This window comes from Anas platyrhynchos, chromosome 18 (assembly GCF_047663525.1).
Source record: "Anas platyrhynchos isolate ZD024472 breed Pekin duck chromosome 18, IASCAAS_PekinDuck_T2T, whole genome shotgun sequence".
Lineage (NCBI taxonomy): Eukaryota > Metazoa > Chordata > Aves > Anseriformes > Anatidae > Anas > Anas platyrhynchos.
In genome coordinates, this window is record NC_092604.1 from 9,119,707 (window position 1) to 9,139,842 (window position 20,136).

The 20,136-nt window shown below is 55.5% G+C and overlaps 1 protein-coding gene across 2 annotated transcripts; it reads left to right on the forward strand.

Annotated features, from left to right (window-relative positions):
- The first annotated feature begins 5,855 nt into the window (after positions 1-5,855).
- On the forward strand, positions 5,856-13,048 carry MYMK (myomaker, myoblast fusion factor). Of its 2 annotated transcripts, none has more exons than XM_038188112.2 (5): positions 5,856-6,215; positions 8,526-8,640; positions 10,538-10,686; positions 11,046-11,162; positions 12,081-13,048. In XM_038188112.2, exons 1-5 carry the CDS (start codon positions 6,081-6,083, stop codon positions 12,273-12,275), a joined length of 711 nt encoding a protein of 236 aa, XP_038044040.1. In that variant the 5' UTR covers positions 5,856-6,080; the 3' UTR covers positions 12,276-13,048. The 2 variants fall into 2 exon arrangements, with proteins under 2 accessions (XP_038044040.1, XP_027326823.1); XM_027471022.3 differs by having other exon boundaries at positions 5,878-6,215; positions 12,129-13,048.
- The last annotated feature ends 7,088 nt before the right edge of the window (positions 13,049-20,136 follow it).

Here is a 20,136-nt window from a genome sequence, read left to right on the forward strand (position 1 = left end):
AGCGCGGCTTACGCAGCCCCGGCCCCTCCGTGTGAAATCAGCAGGAGCGATGCCATTGCGGCGGTGGGAGCAAAAAAACAGCCCCGAAAGCAAAAACGCTCCACAGAGCAGACCCAAAGCTCCAGCCTCCCTCCTGCTTCACCACCAGGGGCCAAACCTCTGCGGTCCCCACCCCAAAGACCCCACGCCCCCCACCCCAAATCCCTCGGCTGCGGGTGCTGCTGCTGCTGAGGCTGCCGGCAGGTCCGGCATTAATCACGGGCGGCCGGTCTCAGACGACAGGGTTTTTTATCTCCTTTTTTTTTTTTTTTTTGGCATGAGCGCTAGAAATGATTTGCAGATGTTATTTACTGCGTTTTGGGCTCAGAGTAAATCGAGACAAGATGCACCTGCGTGGACTGGGAGAAAGCCCTCCCCACCCGGGGATGGTCGCGGCGTGCTCGCCCAGGACTTTCCCAGGGAAATTTGGGACTCGAGCAGGGGCTGAGCCGTGGGGAGGGAGATGGAGTGGGTGCTGCAGCCCCTGCACCAGCCCCGCTAGGCACCATCCAGTGTACATCCCGCAGCACGATGAACAAGGGGCAAAATCTCAGCCTGCATGAGGCTGAAATGGTGCAAATGGCCCGGATCTGCCCCAAAAAAATGAGTTCAGCTCTGCTGCCCTCGCTGCTGCCGGTCAGGGCATGCCGTGCAGCCCCTCTGTGTGCCAGCAGCTTGGCAAAGCCACCCAAAAAGGGAGCACGGCAGGAAAACAGGCTCAGCCCTAGCAGGCAGAGCACACTCACTCCCTGAAGCTGAGACATTCAGGGTCAGTGCTCTGAGCTGCCTCGGCCAGGAACGAGGGCTTACTCCAAATCTAACCCAAACTCATCGATTTGGCTCATTCCCAGGGGATCCTCCCCTCCTTGGGGACCCAGCCAGCTGGCCGAGCATCCCGTGCTGCTGCACCCCACCGTCCCTGAGACTCTCACCCCTGCACCGGGCAGCTGCCAGCTTTTCCACCCCGAACCGGTGCCCTGCCTAATTCACAGCTCAAATAAAAGGAGCAACAGGCCCTCCAAAATATCCTCCCTCCAGCCCGGGGAGAGCCGCCGGCGGCTGACTGCTTGTTTGGCCGCAGAAGTGCCTGCAGAGGAAAGGAGTTTCCTCCACTGAAATGAGTTCAGTGAAGTTTTGGACAGAGCAGTGTCTCTGCTCCACGGGAGCCGCCACGGCACGGAGGCACTCTGTGCTCGGCAGGATCGGGCCCTTTCTTGGGGTTTGCTTTGCCAGGGGCAGCCCCAAGCAAGTCTCCATGAGCACAGGGCAGGACCTGCTCCTGGTGAGCTGGAGCCACCTCCCTGCCATGAGCTGCAGCGATCCAGCACCACTTTCCAGGCAAAATTCACTTTTTTTTGTCCCGGCCCCCGTGCGGGTGCAGTGCATGGATGAGCTCTGCTGTACCGAGCCCCTCCACAACCTCTGCCCACGTCCAGGAGAGCCAGGCTGGAGGAGGATGGTCTGGAGTCTGCTGGTCCAGGACCCCCCAGTGGCTTCATGTTCACTCGGGGGGAGATGACAAACAGATTTTCTTCCCTTTTTTTTTAAGGTTTCCTGCAGAAGTGGCCCGTTTGTCCAACAGTCCTGCACAGCTCCACGCGGTGTTTTCGGGCAAGCCTGGCACGGCGTGAGCAGATCTAAGGCAGCCGTGGAGCGGGTGAGGTCCCTGCATGGCCAGGACATTGCCAAAGGGAGCGAAATGTGGCAAAACCCCAAAAAAACAGGGTCCTGGCAGCCAGCCCTACCTTCTTCTCCAGAGCTGTGGCTATGGCCTACCACTGTGCAGCTACAGCAAGAGGAGACCAAACGAGTGCCCTTCCGAGACACTCCCAGTCCCTTGCAGAGTGACCCACGGCACAGTATTAGGCAAGGCACTTAATCTCTGCGTGCTTGCATGAAGCGTGGAACATGATTTATAGCATGTTAGCGTGAGGGTTTCAGCCCGGGCTATTCGCAAGCCGGCGAGTCAAACCGAACAGGCCAAAGCCACCAAGCTGCCACCAGATTCCGATTAAAATGCCTCTGGGGAGTCTGCAAGCCACAAGTGACCACAGTGTCCCCAGGTACGGTCACGGCTGTGGAGTTTTAATGGTGTTAAAAGCTAGTTCTTTTTTATGCCTGCAGATTTATACCCCTTTAATTTTACCTGCCCCCGAAGAGTGGAGGTTCCTGCAGGAACCTGGAGGAGCGTCCAGACCGGTCGCGCTTGGTTGGGAATTTAAGCTATGCAAAGATTAAAAACCAAGAAGTACAAAGCCTTTTCTTTGAATGAAATGAGTCTTGCACAGAGGTTGTGTAGCATTGTGTGGAGGGACATAAGCTATGCAGCATTGCCAACCACAGGCATTCAACAGCCGTGAGTCAGACTCCCCCAAATCCGAAGATTGGTTTCATTCCCTTCTGGCTTTTGAGCCTTTAAACATCCCAGCTTGGAGCTTTTCTCTTCAGAAAATGAGAATTTTGGTCAACAGGGCTGAGACCCTGACACCGTTACCGGGCTCCAGCAGCTGTGACCGTAACACAACCATTAAATCCCACAACCCCAGCAATAAACTCCTGGGCTTGGACAGCCCCCACACCACCACCAGCCCCCTTACAGCCCCTATATTTTCACCTCTGGCACCCAAGCAGACCACCCGATGAGCCCAGACAGCCAGGGTACGAGCAATGTAAGGCTGGTGACAACAAAGGAGATGTCCCCAGCACTCCCAGTGGCCTTGTGGGGGGCAGTGACCAGGCGGAGGAGCGGGGCAGGGTGAAAAACCCAAGGGAAAAAAGAAGCGAGGGCACCTCTGGGGCCATGCACAATAGGTTATTCAGGGGAGGCAGGAAGCAGGAATTTTCTTAAGGGCAGGCATTCAGCTAAGTGGGGCCGGGATTCAGGGAGAATGGAGATTTTAAGTGGCAATTTATTCCTCTAATAAAAGGAGAAGGCTGCAGGTGCTCTGGCAGGGCTGTGCGCGGGTGAGAGCCGAGGACGAGCAGCACCAGCCCCACAGCCAGGAGCGTGCTGGGGCTGTGACACCCCTGGGGGGTTCTACATTTACTGGGGTCTTCTCCCCCACCTCTGGGTTGTGGCTATACCAAAAGCTCTGCCCACACAGGGTGTTCGTGCAGTGGCTCTGACTGCAGGGAGCAGTAGGTGATGAGAGGGATTTTACCCAGATACTCCATCTGTCCTTGCTCCAGCAGCTTGGGGAAGGAGCAAAAATACCCCATGGGTGCTGCCAGGAACCCTCCTGCCTCAAGGGTGGGCTGCCCAGCACCAGGCCCGTCATGCCAGGACGTTTCTTGGTCACATCCCAGTGCCCAGACTGCGCACGTCGAGGCGCTGCGGAGAGGAGGAACTGAACTACTCTGAAGTACTGGAGGTGGCGAATCTCACCCAGCAGCGATTCTCCATTTTAGAGTTGTCAGCACCATTATTTCAGTCCTGGCACTCCCCAGGATGCACAACAATCCCACTTTCAGTCCTGATACAACCGACACCACAGACAGACAAAAGATCATCCCGAGGAGAATATATTCTAAATATCCTAAATTAGCATCAATCTGTTTCAGTATATTCTACTTCCAAACTATCACCCTCGTATGAAAAGGAACACAAAACTCTCTGTGTCTCTTTCCTCCGCTGCAGCGTCTGAGCTGAAACAGTAGAAGTGCTTACAGAAAGCCATGGTTAGTGTTACTCTGCAAGGATCCAGGACGGCATACCAGAACCTGGTTTTGGCATCTGGGAACCACTTTTCAGCCATATATATCACCGTTCCTGCGTGCGCTCGGGTCCACACAAAATTAGCCCTAAGGAATGTGAATTCGAAATTTGCTTTCCAGAAGCACTCAAGCGCAGGAGCTGAAATTTGCTCTTTCTAGGTTTCCTACCTGTTTAAGAGAGAAGGAACGAAATTCTGGCCCTTTCTTATTTGGGCTCCTTCCCGGGAAGATGTGCAAAGCCCGTGCCTGGCGCTCTGGGTCTGCTGTTTGTACCCTGAACCGGGACTTTTCAGGCAGCAGCTCCCGAGGTGAGCTCGCCACCTGCCCCTTGCCTCGCGCTTTGCTTTGGGCTCTCTTTTTCAATAAGAGCTGCAACACGTGTGCACGCTGGGGTGGGTTTTACCCCCATGCCTACAGCGCTGGCTGCAAACCAAACGCCAGCCCAGGGCGTGCAGCTGGGAGAGGCGAAGCCCGAGCACCTGGGGAATGTTTTCTCGCCCCTGGGAGCTCCGGCATTTACTGCTCAGTGCCACGGCTGGCACTCGCTGCGTCCAGCAGCCAGCTGGGTTTCCCTTCCTCTGGGCTCCAGCTGGAGCAAAGGAGCAAAGGGGCTGCATTTGATAAAGGTTTGATCTTATTTTAAAGTGATGCCATTTGGCCTGCTGCATGACTGCCTTGCAAATGGTCCCGAGAGGGCTGCCTTGCCCCCAGATGTGTATTTTTGTCCCCACCAGTGAGCTCTGAGCTGCATTTTCAGCGCCCTGACACCAGTGTCCCAGCCACAAATGCAGGGAGGACATGGGTTGCTCATCCAGGGATCCGGAGCGTTTTGTGCTAACCCCAACCCTGCTCCAGACCCCCCTGGAGACAAGGCCCCCAGCGGCCCCCAGCACCGACCTCGGCCCCACAACTCATGCAGGAACAGCTCAGAATCACCAAAAAGGAACAAACACCAAAAAGGAACAAGCACCCAAAGGAGCAGGGTATTTCAGAGCACGCTGGCACTTTGCTCTGGTTGCCACTCGGGGCTGGATGCATGGGGAGAAGCAGGGTACTTCTGTGCTGTCTTGGAGTGATTTATTTTCACGGTAAAAAGGGATGTTAGAGCTTTTTGCTATTTATTTACAGCTTTACAAGGATTTGTGGTAAGCTGGTGGCTGAAGGTGCGGTGTGGGCAGCGAGGAGCCCCCCCGCTCTATAAAGGGATGCTGGCCTGTGACAGACGTGGCCAGTTCCTGAGATTCCGGATAAAATGGGAGCCCTGCCCTGCTCATCTCAGCTGTGCCCGGAGGAAAGCTGCCAGCAAACCCTCCTGGGCCAGCACTTTGATGCTGCTGGGCCATGCTCCCCGCACCCAGCGCCCACACACTGCTCCTCCCTGCGTCCTTTCCCACTGGGCTGGAGGGTCTCAAAGCTCCTTTTTCTCCACGCATGCCTGCCTTTCCCTTGCACCCTCTCTCAGGGCAGGGTCAAGCCCATCCTATCAGCCTCAGAAATCCTCGGTGGCTCCTATGGCAGCCCGCAGCCTCCTCCCAAACCCGGAGCACAAAGGCTCAACGCAGCGTTCCTGCTCCCTGCTCCGCGGGAACAGCTGTGCCGAAAAGACGCCGAGAATCCCTGCGAGGCTCCAAGGAAAAGATATTAACCCGGGAGGGGAGCAGCGGTGCTATAATAAAAAGGTTTTATAAAAGAGAGAAGCCACTGAGTGGATTAGCAGCCCAAACCTTGCTTGGCTTTTGGGCTCCTTTCCTCCAGCTCTCCTGCCCTGCCCGGCAGTCTGTGCTGATTCCTCCCCATGAAGGGAAGCTCAGCTCCCAAATTTCAGACGGGTCTCCCCTGGGGGAGTCCCCCTGCAGCATGGGGCTGGGTTTCACGCATCCCAAGCACCCAGAGGACACACACACACATAGCTGGCATTTCACACTGGGTCAAACGAGCTCCCCAAAGCCTCCCCTCCAGCTTCAGAGCTCAGTGGGTGCTTGCAAAACAACCACAGCCACGTTACAGCCCCCAAGCAGTGAAGGCACACACTGGTCGCAGCCAGCACAAGGCGTGCAAGGACACATTCCCCTGCACAAACAGCCGGGGCAATGCTGGGCATGGAGCATTTGCTGCATGAGGACCACCAGCTGTGCCAAGAATTTCGTTGTTTGGGGGTGAAGGGAACACGTGGGGCTCCTGCACCCGCAGCTGTTCCCTGCCCGCAGCCCTCCTGGCCACGCAGGGCATTTAAATTTTAAAGCACTCTCCCCACAGCTGTTTTCTCCTCCGTCTCCACCGGCTCGCACAGACCCCGTCCCCGGGAGCTGCTGGTCCCCGAGGCACCCATGGGCTCGCTGGTGGCCAAGCTCCTCCTGCCCACCATCAGCACCTTGGTCTTCCTCCCCACCATCAGCATCGCGGCCAAGCGGCGCTTCCACATGGAAGCCATGGTCTACTTCTTCACCATGTTCTTCGTGGCGGTAAGGGACCCCGGGTTTCCTTCCCCCCGCATCAGGACCCTGCTGGGAAGGGTTGAGGGGTCTCCTAGAGGCATGGGGTGACCCCTGGGACATCCACTGCTGGTTATCTCCCACCCTGCATGGTGCTGAGCGGGGCGTCCCCCAGTTGGGGTGTGCTGAGGGTGTCCTTGTGCAGGGTTGGTGGTGTTCGTGGTGGTGAGGTTAGCAGAGGGTCTGGGTTCATCGCGGTGCTCTGGAGCTGGTTTTCTCTCTTGTACAGCTGGTAAATGCCCATGATGGATTTGGGGTTTAAATTGAATGCAGAGTATCTTGCTACGGCTCTGTCATTTTTAGCTGAAAGCACGTAGTCAGAGTCTCGATTTTGCAATTGCTAAATGGTGTGAGCAATGCTGGAGCCGGGGATTTTCTGCACTAGGACAGGCAAGGCTAAAAACTTGCTGCTGAGCTACCCAGAAAAAAAAAAAAAGAAAAAAAAAAACAAAAAAAAAAAAAAAAAAAACAAAAAACAATTTTTAACCGTCTGACCTGGCAGAAAGGTTTGAAAGTGCCGGAAAGCCCCAGATCCCACCTGCCTCCCTCATCAAGGGAATTACAAGTGGAGAAAGTCCCACGGCTGTAAGCACACTGAGCAATTCCTGCTCTGTTCCCAGCAGCAGGGCGCTTCGTGGTGCTGCTAAGTGCCTTGTACTCACATGGGCTGAGCACCCAAAGCAGCATCTCTGCTGCAGAAGGTCCCTGATTGCCACCACGGCAGCAATCTGTTAAAGAACAGGAAGGAAAATAGCCCAGCAGGACAATTAGCATCGCATTCGCCTCTGCCCAGCACTGCTCTCAAGGCATTTTTGGAGGCTCATCGCGTCCCTTGCCTGGACACGGAGAAACTGAGGCAGGGGGCAGGCAGGCAAAAGCTCCTCCACAGCAGCCACGCTCTGAACCACTATTCCTGAGGATCCACTCTTTACGCCTCCACCTAAAGCACAATGCAGGGGGAAAATTTCTGCCAGTTCCATAAAAACTACAGTAGTTAATAAAACCGTCCCGGCCGAGCCCCCTCCTCGCCGCCCCCCCCTCCTCCCAGCTCCCCAGGGAAGCCAGACAGCTACGATTTCATTTTGCGCTGGGCTCGCGTCTGCTCCACCTCCCCGAGAAGTCAATCGGAAAGTTGGCAGCAGGGCGAGGGGAGGCGGGACAGGTCCTCAACGAGGAGCCTGAGGAGGCGAAATCTCTGCGCCTGGGGAAGGGGAGGCAGCTGCTGCCCGACCGGGGGACAGGGGGGCTGCAGCTGCTGCTGTCACCCTTTTTACAGCATCCCCCTCCCCGAGCTGCAGGGGAAGCACGCGTCCATCCCCGACAAGTGCTGTGACGCCGGCCAGAAACACGCTCTTTGTCCTCCAGCCTTTCTCCCCCATCTCCAGGCTCCCCGAACCCAACCTCGAGCAGAGAGCAGAGCGATGGCCCCGGTGCAATTGTTTCTAGAGACCACGGCGAGCCAAAGGACTCGCAGCCATTCCCATTATAAATAAGATCAGCATCCCCGGCGGGGCATGACAGCGGGGATTGCGCCAGGGGCACCTTGCCAAGCGGTGCAGGGACTTCTTCAGAAAGAGCAGGGCTGGTGCTACCAGTGGGAAACGAGCGGGGCCGGGAGCTGGGAGGAAAAGGCGAGCGCCAGGCAGGAGCATTCCTTTGATCGCACTGGAAAATTTCTCTTGGCTTGGTCTGCATCTGTGTTGCATGACAATGTCTTTTTGCAAGTATCCCCATCGAAGAGCCATCGGGCAGCAGCATCCAACGGCCAGGGACCGGCGGGTTTGCAGGGGATGCACCCCGTGAATTCCCCGTTGTTCAGACTCCGGCCACATAAACCCCAATTAGCCCGGACGGTGACCTGGCATCCAGACACATTTCATCGGGAAACTCATTTGGAAGTCTTTTACAAGAATCTTTCGCAATTAGAACGAAAACCCTCAGCGCCCCTCCTGCTGCTGGAGGAAGGACCGTCCTGCATGGTCTGGGTCTCAGGCAGAGCAGCTCGGTCTGCAAACCCCAAATTCTGGCACAGGTAACTTGTAATAGGACAGAAGAAAGCTGATTCTCAGGTAATTTGTGATGGAGCAGGATGATATCTCTCACATAGATTCATTACTGCATGTCGGTGACCCTGGTGGATTTGAGACTGCTCAGTGCCATCATTTTAGCAGCCCCACGAGGACTGTTTCAAACCAACTGATAAGAGCAGACGTGTTTTATTTTATCTTCCTGATCTGTGGGCAAGCATTTAGCTTTCTAACGCCTTCTATTTTTTTATAGATTTACCACGCATGTGATGGCCCCGGCTTATCAGTGCTGTGCTTCATGCGCTATGATATCCTGGAGTATTTCAGCATCTACGGGACAGCTCTGTCCATCTGGGTGTCCCTGATGGGTAAGCAGGGGTCCCTGCAGCACCCGGCATCTGCAGGGGGGGCTGAGGGCATCGCCAGTGGGTGCTGGGTGTCGTGGGTCAGAAAATCACCCGTTTCTCCTCATTTTCCCCGTGCCAGGCCCATCAGTTTGTTTGCTGAAGGCTCGCTTCCCAGGGGACATCCCGTCCCGACGGGGGGCATTAAGAAGTGCAGGGCCTGACACTTCCCTCGGTAGCAAGCAAACCCGGGTGATTTAGCCAAAACAAGCATATCTCCCAGGTTTATCAGGTCTGGGCTGACAGGAAATATTAGATCTGATTAGAAAAGGCAGAAAGATATTTCACTTGCTTTCATGAACAATCCCGACTCTGACATGATTCAGTTTTCCTTGTCCCGTTCTCCGTTTTTCCCCTTTTGGTCCTCATTTGCCACTGAGACAAAATGTAACAGAGATGAACAAAATGAAAGAACTGGAGAAGGATGAAGCCTTCAAACCTGTTATTTCCCAATCTTGTCGGCAAACTTGAGAAAAGGACAGGAGCATTTCTGACAGAGCAGGCAAGGGGCAGGATGAGCCTCCTTGCTTTCTTCAACAAACCAAGGCCACCAAAAGCAACCAGGACCCCCCTGTCCCCTCCAGGCCCTGGGGACATAGCAGTGTCCCCATGGCATCACCCACGGCACCTCCGTGCTCGGTCAGAAAGGGCAAGGACGGGAACCATCCCCAGAGGACATTCTTAAGCAGATAACGGCCGTGTCAGGGTAGGTCAGAGCCGGTCCAGACGCTCTGGCTCCTTGCAGCGAAATTCGACTTGATTGCTTCATTACTGCATTCAAAACCTCACCAAAAAAATAAAAAAACCCGGACTAAGATGTTTAAAATATTGACCCGCAGGGAAACAACAGAGATTAAAATGCGGACATTATCCCTTAGCCAAACTCCCTATAAAAACACGATCCAAGGACATGGAAGGTGTGGTGACTGAAGCCCAGGGAAGCCTCTCGCTGTGGCTTGTAAAGCCCGAGCGCACATGTGCGGACGCAGACCCTCGGGCACGCTTCCCGGAATGCAAATCCAGGACAGCCATAACACAGCTGTGCGAGCTGGAAAAGCATGGAGCCCACTGGGATCCATAACTTTTATCAGTTATTACCCCATTCTGTGCTAAACAAAAGCCTCTAATAATTCACTTGCACTGGCGACTTCCAGCTTGCAAAGCCCAGGCAGGTGCCGGCGTCGCCCGTCAGCCCGGAGCCCCGTCCCCACCGCAGCCGGCAAATTTGGGAGGGCTGGGGAAGCAGGAACGAGCCCAGGAGCCGAGCACGGCTGCAAGCACCCTTGTGTTTGGCCCTGAATTTTCAGTCCAGGAGGCAGCAGGCTCTGCCGGAGGTCAGCCTGGAAGGTTTGGGGAGCGATTTGGGCAGAGCTGGACGCGCCTCTCCCACCGGCAGCAGCTGTGACTGGGGGTGGGCTCTGCTCTGAGCAGCCCCCAGAGGTTCAGCTCCTCCAAGCACAGCCTCAACGCCTCCCTTGTGCAGCCAGCTTCAGGGTGCCAGGACCAGAGAGCAGGCTCTGCCTAGTCCAGAGCCACTCGGTGTCCCCAGGTGTCCCCAGGTGTCCCCAGCTGCCACCCCCAAGCCCTGTCACACACTGTCACAACACTGAGCGTATTTCTAAAATCAGCTCCTGGAGACACCACTCAGATACCCAGGGCCGGCTCACTTTGCCCCCTTCCTGCCTCAGTTTCCCCAGCTGAAAGATGTAAGAAGGGAAAATCGAGCCCGGATCCATCCCTGGGGACCCCGGAGCAGACCCCAGTGAGGTCTGGGGGTGCAGCAGAGCCCCGAGCTGCTCGCCCCACAACAGGAGGAGCGGAGATGGGCGAGCCCAGGCTCCCTGTGCTCTGTGCCCCGCAGCCCTGGCTGAGTTCGACGAGCCGAAGAGGTCGACCTTCGTCATGTTCGGCGTGCTCACCATCGCCGTGAGGATCTACCACGACCGCTGGGGCTACGGCGTCTACTCGGGACCCATCGGGACCGCCGTCCTGGCGATCACTGTGAAGTGGGTACGTCAGGAAGGGCACAGGGGAGCTCTGCGGGGTGCTGGTGCTTTCCCTGCCCTCAAGAGGTTTCTTCCCGAGGTCCAGCTCCTCCAGCAAGGGGATTAAACGGGGCTCTGCTCTTCCAGTCCTGAGGCAGAGATCGGGTTTGCAAGGGAATGCATGTCCTTAGCTGGGTTTTGGGTTGAATGTCAAGAAACCAGCACTGGGAAGTGATGCAGGAGAAGCCAAAGCAGCAGGCAGGCAGAGGGCTCGCCCCAGACAGCCCTGGGAGCGGGCTGCAGGCTTCACGGGGTTTTATTCGTGGGATCTGGGTGTAGAGCAGCCAGCTGAAGCTCTTCGGTGTGCTCTGTCTGTGCCTCCAGCTACAAAAGATGAAGGAGAAGAAGGGGCTGTATCCAGACAAGAGCGTCTACACCCAGCAGATCGGTCCTGGCTTCTGCTTCGGGGCGCTAGCGCTGATGCTGAGGTTCTTCTTTGAGGTAAATGTTTGCACGCTAAATCCCACTGACTTTGCAAGGTGCAGTGGGCATTACCAAGCCAGGAGGTCCCCCTTGAGCCCCAGGTCTGCATCCAGCCTCAGACAAATGTCAGCTCGGGTTTGTGTGCGGGGCTCTGCAGGACCCCTCGATCCTCGTGCCCACTCCAGACCATGCTCCAGGCACTGTGGTCTGGCTGGAGCAGTGTTTTTTTTTCCCCTCTTTTTCCCTGTAAGTCGGTTATAAGGACACCAGCCACTTTTCCTTCTGCCATATGTGGTCCTTGAAGTGCTTTTATCGAGCAGGAGTGGCCACTTTTGGACCTGGGGCACAGGTGACTTGAGGACATCTCGCGTATCCACCACAGGGACTGGATACGACCCAGGCATGGCCAGATCCAAACCTTGCTCACGCCAAGGAAAAGACTCCGTGGGCTCCCCAGGGCACTCGATCCCACATTTAACCTTTTGCTCTTGCCGCTGGCCAGTCCTCCTGTCCTGCATAAGGGGGTCTGTCTGTCCTGGAGAGGGGGGGAAGGCGGTGACCCCCCTGCGCTCTAGCCCTGCCGTTACAGCTGCTCCGTGCACTGGGAGGCACGAGATACAACCTCGCTGTCGTCCCCAAGGATTATTTTTCAAAGCATTTAGTAATTGCAAATTTTAGCAGAACATAAAAATGTCACTTAGCAGAAAGTCCGTCCCCCCCACCACACCCCATCGTCCCCTCCCAGCCTCCTGGCCTCATCCTTTGCAGGGTAATGAAACACTTCATTCATGAATTGGGAAACGTGCAAATTGGAATGCGTTAAATCCACTTTGCCTTTTTTCTAAGGCTGGAAATCCTTTCTTCTCTGACAGCAAAAAGAGGCAGAAGGCTCAGGAATATATTTTTCTTTATTCCTTTCCCTTTGCCTACTTGCAGCACCCACCACCAAGCCCAGCAGCTCCCACTAACGCTCTCCCGTTGCAGGAGTGGGACTACACCTACGTGCACAGCTTCTACCACTGTGCCCTGGCCATGGCCTTCGTGCTGCTGCTGCCCAAGGAGAACAAGAAGGCCGGGGGTGCTGGCACCCCTGCCAGGCTGGACTGCTCCACGCTCTGCTGCTGCGTCTGAGCCCCCGGCACCTGCCCCTGCGCCTGGGCACTGGAGGGCTGTGACCACGAGCAAGGTGCTGCCTGCTGTGCTCTCCTGGGGACCTTCTCTCACCAGCTCTATGCACACCCTGGGCTTCGTCTTTCCACCATCATAACACCTTATGCGTTTCCAGTTTGCCAAATTCCTGTACTCCCTGGAGAAGCCCTTGTCAGGGATGTGCTTCTGTCCTGTGGCGCAGCAGCAGGTGCTGGGGACCTTGGTGTCCCTCCGTGTGCTCTCAGCCACGTCACCTCCTGTCCCCTGTGCTGGCCCAGGAGGACCCGAGATGTCCCCTAATGCACGTTTGCCCAGCCTGAGCACACAAAGCTCTGTTTGTAATGCCCGGGGACCAGAGCCTGTATTTTTGTGAGATATTTCCTATTTTATTTATGCACTCTCTCGATGTAAATAATACTTATCAGCAAAGACTCTTTGCAAGCGTGCAGTACCAGCTTTCCCTAAGCGGCACAAAAACCTTTCCAGCTCTGCTGCTGCTTGTCCCAGCTGAGGCAAGGGCAAGACACCAGCCCCAGAGCACAGCCACCACCTTCCCTGGCCCAGAGGTGGCTGCAGCATCGGTCACTTTGTCCCCGCCAACCTGCTGGGGTGGCGCAGGCAGCAGGTGTGCTCGCAGCGAGCCGCGTTAGTCCGGAAAGCACGTGGAAAACGAGAGGCACAGCAACGAAGCTCCTGGAGCTGGTGGGGGAGGGCTGTAAGCCTCTAACATCTCCTATAACAGACTATTTACTATAGCAGAAGTGTATGATTTATTTAGACTGTCTGGGAAAAACGCCAGGACTATATGTCATGGACAATTAGAGCGGTATTGATATACAGTGATGTCCACAGAAAGCCCACATTAAGCCTGGGCTCCTCTGGAAGAGAAATCCACCCCAGTCATTCATCAGAGCCACTTCCTGCGACGGGGCAACAACCAAAGCCGAACGGGTTTCCAACAAAAATACAAATGAATCACGAAGCCCCGAGCATCCAGGAGTCACTGGCGAGCTGGCGCTGCGGTGGCACGGCCAGCACGGCTGCGCCCGGGGGCAGCGCTAGCGAGGGGGTCCCAGGGGGCTCACCAGGCACCAAAACCAACCCAGCCCCAGTGTGTGTGAGCAGCCAGCCCCTAGGAAAATTTGCAAGGTGCTGCGAGGGAATGAAGGGAACGCTTTCCACATTGCTTGCTGAGCAAGTCTCCGCGTCCCTGAGCACGCCAGGCTGGGGTGCGCTACCCCACGTTCAAATCTTCACCCGGCTGCCTGTGCACGCCCTTTACCTCTTGCTGCAGCCACAGACCAGAGGCACCCGGCCTCCCCGAGTCATTTTGTGAGTTTGGTCCCTCCAGGGTGGCGGTGATATGAGTATTCCCCATGGCAAGCCCGGCTGTGCCAGCTTTCATGGGCACGGGAGAGGCTCACACCTGCCCAGTGTAAATGCAACGCATTACGGGGCCTGAACGTGAGCTGAAACAAGGCTGGCAAACCCACACAAACCAGGAGGGCACGTTGCTGAGGTCCAGCTGAGTAAATGAAAGCTCCTGCTCCCACCTGCCGCATATTCAGGTGTTACTCCAAAATAAAATAAAAGAAAAAATACCCCAAAATGGTATTGGGGTATTACACGCAAAAAAAAAGAACAGCATTTTTCCCCCCCCTCTCCCTGCTGCTGCCCCCAGGCTCTGCTCCCACTCTGCAAAGCACCCAGCCCTCCACACCCGGGACAGGACCAGCACCCACCCTAGGAGCAGAATCGCAGCCGGCCCTGCCATGGGATCAGCCCCGGGGCAGCACCCATGGGTGCAGCCAGGTGGGAGCGGGCACCCCGCACCCGGGAGGTGGCTGCAGGGGCTGAGCTCGCTATCTCCCGGGCAGGATATCCCATGCAGTACAAATGCAGGGAAATATTATAAACATTTACAGCAACGTAGACAAAACAGTCTCTTGTAACCTTTTAGCGCTGCCGAGAGCTTTGCCTGTAAGAGCTCTTGAGCCCCTGCCAAAAATTCTTGCTGTTTTCATAAGAGTAGGTGTTTTCGTCTAAGGTGCAGTCTGAGTGCTGTGACCTTTGTCATGTCTGCTACTGAAATTTCCTGCTTCTCTGTTATTCTCTTCTTTGGTAAGACGATATGAAACCCAAAACTTTTATTGCCCCTTTTAAAGCGTCTTTATAGCTCCCCGTCTACTTCATATACTGTCTTATTCTCGAACACTGGGATATTACTTATGGGATCCGAGCTTGATGCTGCAAAAGGCATTTGGGTTTCACGGAGCCGAAACCGCCCGGGCTTTTTTAGCATCGGCACGAAGGGGGGGAGGAGGAAAGAAAGGAAAAAAGGAAAAAAAAAAAAAGGAATGAGAGGGGAGGGACTGGGCTTTCCTCTCCGGAGCAGCGGCATCTGCTACCAGCACCGAGGCAGAGTGCCTTCCCGTGAGGGAGAGGTGGGCACCAACCTGCAGGAGGGTTCGGGGCTGGCCCCTTGAAGCCCCTTTCAGCACCTATGGTTGAAGTGTCCCTGTCCCCTCCAGGTGACACCCGCTGCCCTGAGCTCGCCTGCCACAGGGCTGGGACGAGAGGGGAGTTAGGACCCGCTGCTGCTCGAGGGGAGGCTTCCAGAGATGTCTAGTGGGGCTCAGTGCCAGCTAATCTTCCAGGCAAACCTTATCCAGATCCCTTTGGCTGCATAAAGTGAAAAACTGGCCAGACCGAAACATAAAAGCTTGGGTTCTGCTGCCAGCTGCATGGGGCACTCCAGAAAACGCCTTATCACCATGTGATTTTGCAGGGCGGCTTTCGGCTTTTTCCACGCACCGCTCACCCTCTCCCTGCCACTTCTCCGTGCACGTTCCCGTTTTGAGCCACCCTACCCAGACCTGCCGGGTTAACGGGGTCCTGGCTCCATCTTCTAGCCATGCTAACAGCCATCTAGCTTCATAGCCATCGCCGGGCCACGGTGATGCTGCTGCTCTCCAGAAGCAGCGCGGCTCCAGCCTGAGTGCACGCAGCTCCTGGGTGGCGGTGATGGAAAGCCCCAGGAGAGGCATCCACCGGGACCTCCAGAGAAGTCCTGCCCCACCCAGGGGAGGGACAGAGGAATCTGATTTCCCTGGGAGGTTGGGAGCGATGATTTTTTTGTGCAGGTAGAGCCAGGAGCACTGCGGGGAGCCCAGGAGAGTTCTTACCCTGGGCTCCCTCCACAGTTCTGACATCCAGGAGATGTCTGCGCCCTGTACCAGGGCACAGCTCAGGGGTAAACCAGGTCTGCAGGGGCAAAGGGGAGCCACCACCAATGTCCTACACAGCACCAGGGCTCCGTGGCCCTGGGACACGGCACAGATGCACTATATGAGACCAGGCCCATCCATCAGCCTGGAAAAAAGGGATGTGGAGCAACCGCAGCCCCCACCCAGACCCACTCGGTATCTCCCAGCCATCCCAGCCCCAAGGAACATTTCCTTGTGGAGCACAAAGCAGGTCTGCTGTGCTGCAGGAGCCTCAGGGTGCACCCAGGAGGAGCAGGGTGGGATTTGCTACGGCTCTGCAGGAATAACCCCTCTCTGCAGCAGCACACGACAGAGTTAGAGCAGATGTAACACGCGGCTCAGCGAGGGGGTGCCAGTCCCAGGACACCCCACCTTGAAACTCAACATCCTGGAAGGGAAGACCCTGGCCACGAGCCCCTCGCACACCCGCAGGTGTCCGGCCCACCGAGCAGAGCTGGGGATGGACGTGGGCTGTGGGCACAGCCCCAAATCCCAAATCCAAGCCCCTCAGCCCTTGGAGGGGCAGGCGGGGAGCAGCAGGGCTCGCCTGGCTCCTGCCACGACGCTCTCGCAGCTGCAAGAAGCTCTCTCCAAACCCAGGTCCGGTGCCTCGAGCCTCCCTGCTCCTGCGGCAGAGCGGTCCCAGGGAGCGGCGGTCCAAGGTTTTGGTTTAGGCCAATCTCCCAGAAATTCTGTCATCATGCAGAGCATCACGCACACTCCCGGATCCGCATTACAGAGAGGATGGCCCCGGTCCAGCGCCTCTTAAAGTCAGTGGAAAAACCCTCCCTCGCTACAATGGGAGCTGGCTCGGGCCTTATACGATCTGACAGATACCAAGGAGCGAGAGGAGCTGTTTTAATCTGGGAATATCTCGTGGCCCCAGAGCTTCTCCTGCAGACTGACAGGGCAGCATGTCTGCGGAGCATGTGCTGCTAAAAAAAGGGCCCGGGCTCGCAACAGCCTTTCAATAAGCGCTTAACTGATCGTCTTTATCTGATCCATGTGCTCCAAACGCGAGGGAACCGGCCGGGTTTCCAACTGTACACATCATCTGATGCTCATAAAAAGAGCTGATGTGTCTGGAAGCCCCAGACCCGGAGAAGCATTATTTAAACGGGGGAAAGGAAAAAAAAAAAAAAAGTCAATGCTGCCTTAAAAACAGCCTCGTGCACAGGCAGGGCTGGGTGGCTGCTTTCCCCCGGTTACCTGCGTTTTTCCAGCAAAGCAAATGTTTAGTGATAAAAGTCATGATCTCATTATGAAGGAAGGGTCCGTTCTGCCCGCAAAAGGGAAGGTCTGGGGGGAAGCTTTACACACGCCTCTTCTCCCTCTCGTTCCCTTTATTTGCATTTTCATTTTCACAGTAGTGGAGCTAATCGGAACTGAGCGGGAGCGAGGGCCCAGGTTATAACCACAGTATCGGGTAGCACCTCCACATCTGGAAGGGATTTTGACACAAGTTCTCCCAGACTGTTACAGACAGTTTAAAAGCAAAATCTGATAAATAGCAAATGTTTAACAAGTCAATAGGAAGCTGCGCTTGCTAGAACATGTGGCTCTAACCGTTCGAGCACCGCCGCACTGCCAAGGCCCTTCCCGAGCGCGTGCACACGCACGGAGCGCGGGCTTGTCGTGGCTCTGGCCGGACCTGGCCTTCAGAGGGAAGTATTAAAGACAGATGTGTCTTTATACGTCCAGACGTGTCCAACAGCTTGGCTGCTGCCTCCCTGCTTTGGTGGTAAAAGGGGGGGTTTCTTCTTCCCGCAGAAAAAAGCCACTGCAAGCAAACCCACCCCAAGGCGACAGCGCCCGCGGTGTCGCAACCCTGCCCGGTTTGGGGAGGCTTCGCAGCCATAAACAGATGACTGCCCGAAATGTGGAACCAAGCATTAAAATAGACAGAATTATGCAAGGAGGGGGGAGCGGAGGGGGAGACGGAAGAATAAGAAGTGACCAGAAAAACCACCAGAAACCCTCCGGGATGCCTGCCTATATTTAAAGATAATGTGTCCAGCCGTCTTGCCAAGTCCCACTCATTTGGAGCCGGGCTCATGTTTTGGATTAATTTTAAGGCAGTTCCTAAAGCATCTCACTCACACAAGGAAGAATTTTTGCCTCCTTGGCCAAGGTGACCTTCTAAAAAATCTCACTCACTATTTTTCAGCCTCTCACTCATTTAAAATTGTCATCACTCGGGAGCCCCGGGGCAGCCTGCGGAGGGAATTGTTTCGCTGGGGCTCCCCAGGCGCACGGCCCCGAGCCTGCTTGTGCAGAGACGGGGCTGGGTGCTGAGGGCTGGGGGGACATTTCTCTGCTTATTTGGGGTCTTCCTCTCTCCTCTGAGCATCACCCCATCACACACTGAGAGCAGAAATCACCCCTCCTGGATACCTGAGCCCCTGCAGGCACCCACCATGGGCTGGTTGAACATTTTCCACGGAAACTGTTCTTCCACAGAAAGCTTTTCTTTTTTAACCAAGCTATGGTGTGGACACATGCATGTGCTCTCCAAGCTTGCTTTGTGTTTGTTTGTTGTGTTTTTTTTTTTTATTTTTTTTTTTGTCGAAATACCCAACACCTCAATGCAAACCCTTCTGCTTTGTCCTGACTGGCGTCCTTGTTTGAAGAAAGGAACTGGAAATCACAAATATTGCCCCCAAATGTGAGTTCCCCACTGCACATGGGCTCACTGCTCAGCCCTGGGCTCAGCGCTGTCCCAGGAGGAGCCACCTCAAGGTGTGCCCCAGTCTCCGCACAGATATTCAAGAGCTGTCACCCCTCATGTCCCAGCCTCAGCACTGGGAGCATTTGGGAGCAGAAATGCGGGAAGAATCGCTGGTGACCTATTCCCTGCCTCCAGCACCCGAGCAGCTTGCACGCAGCAGCTCATGTTCCTCTAAGCACCACCCAGCCCACCTTCTTGAGAGGCATCTGCAGCATCCCAATCACCCTGGAATCCAAAGCACGTCCACGCACAGCCCTCAGATGCTTCCCATTTAGCTCACACGTTTGCAAGATGCTCAGCCACTGACTCAGAGCAGGGCCCTGGGCGAGGCGGCACTGGCGGTGGGGGATCGCCTCAGCAAGGCATCTGGCACCAAAAGGGGATTTCTGCCAAAGCACAGCATCCCTCCTTTGTGGTGCTTTGCACCTCTCTCAGCACACCCAAAGTGCTACCAGTGAGTGAACAGGATGGGACCTCAAAGATGATTTCTTGTGCCGAACAGCCCCGATGCCACGCTTCAGTTCATGCAATTGGAAAAACGGAGGGGAAAAGCAGCACCTGAGGGGGGCTGGATGGGGCTGGAGGCACCAGGCAGAGCTGGCAGCAAGGCACGAGGCTGGGGAGCCTCAGTTCTGGAGACACAGCAGAGAGAAGCCCGGGGGTGCAGCCACAGCACAGCCAGGCAGAGCCTTTGGGACCGTACCAGGTAGGGCCGGAGGCTGCTTCTTTCCCTCACACCTCAAGCCTTAAAGATCCAGTGGAAACACCAAGTGAGAGCAGTGATCAGAAATTGGCCCTTTGGCTGGAAAAAAAATAAAAATAAAATACATCACAAGGTCTCCCTGCTGCAGGGGTGCAGAGGTGCCAGAGGCAGCACGAGGAAATCCGCCCTGCAGCAGCGCTGGCACGTTCACATCCCGCCCCAGTGGAACCGAGGCACGCAGAGGCTGCCACGAAAATAAGACAGACATTTGGGGTTTCAGTTAAGCAAATTTCCTCCAACCAGCGAGAAAAGTTCAGCTTAGGTTTGGCTGGATCTGGGAGATGAAGTTTCTGGGCAGCTCCGTGGTTTTATTTGAGCCAGCCCAACCAGCCATCGCACAACCTCATCCCACCGGGGAAACGCAGGAACCGAAGGTGCCTCCTGCGCAAGAGACGAAGCTCTCTACCTAGGCAGGTCTGGGATAGTGCTCAGAGTTTTGCTCCATCTCTGTCCGGGCTAAAGGAAAGACCACACACAAAATGGTTTCAGGATGCCAGCAGCTGTGCACAAAGCATTTGGTTTACATTAATTATGTCTGGACCAAAAAAAAAAAAAAAAAAAAAAAAAAAGAAAAAAGGAGAGAGAAGGAGAGGAAGGCGAGAAGGCAGGAGGGATGGAGGGAGGCTTTTGCATCATCCTGATAAGATCTGCTCAGATCCCAAACACAGATTACGGCGCATGGCTTGTGTCTTAACACCTCCTGCCCCGAGCAGCTCCTGGTGTCCCGAGCAGCGCGCCCCAGCCCCGCACAGCTCCTGTAAACACCTTCACGAGACACAGGCAGAGCCCGAGCTGTGTTGAAGGCTCCAGCGGGATCTTTTCTCCAAGCTTTACTTCCCGCTTCATCACAAGAAAGGCTGGGAAAGGTAACGCAAGTGCTGCTGCTGGCAGGGGATGGATGCTGGTGCTTTGTGGCAACGGAAGCAGCAAACAAGAAGGGAGAGTAAATAAACCACGGAGGAGGTACATTCATCAAAATATTTTAATGAATCCATGGCAGTGGATTCATTAAAAACAGAAAAATCCCCTTTGTCCCCTGCTGGTGCAAAAACCCCAGCAGTGGGCGAGTGATGCTCTGCTCCCCTC

Excerpts from the sequence above, each read along its gene's own strand:
- MYMK (XM_038188112.2), top strand. The coding sequence starts at position 6,081 with ATGGGCTCGCTGGTGGCCAAGCTCCTCCTGCCCACCATCAGCACCTTG. Across the intron at positions 6,216-8,525 it reads TCACCATGTTCTTCGTGGCG|ATTTACCACGCATGTGATGG; the intron begins GTAAGGGACCCC and ends ATTTTTTTATAG. Across the intron at positions 11,163-12,080 it reads TGCTGAGGTTCTTCTTTGAG|CACCCACCACCAAGCCCAGC; the intron begins GTAAATGTTTGC and ends GCCTACTTGCAG.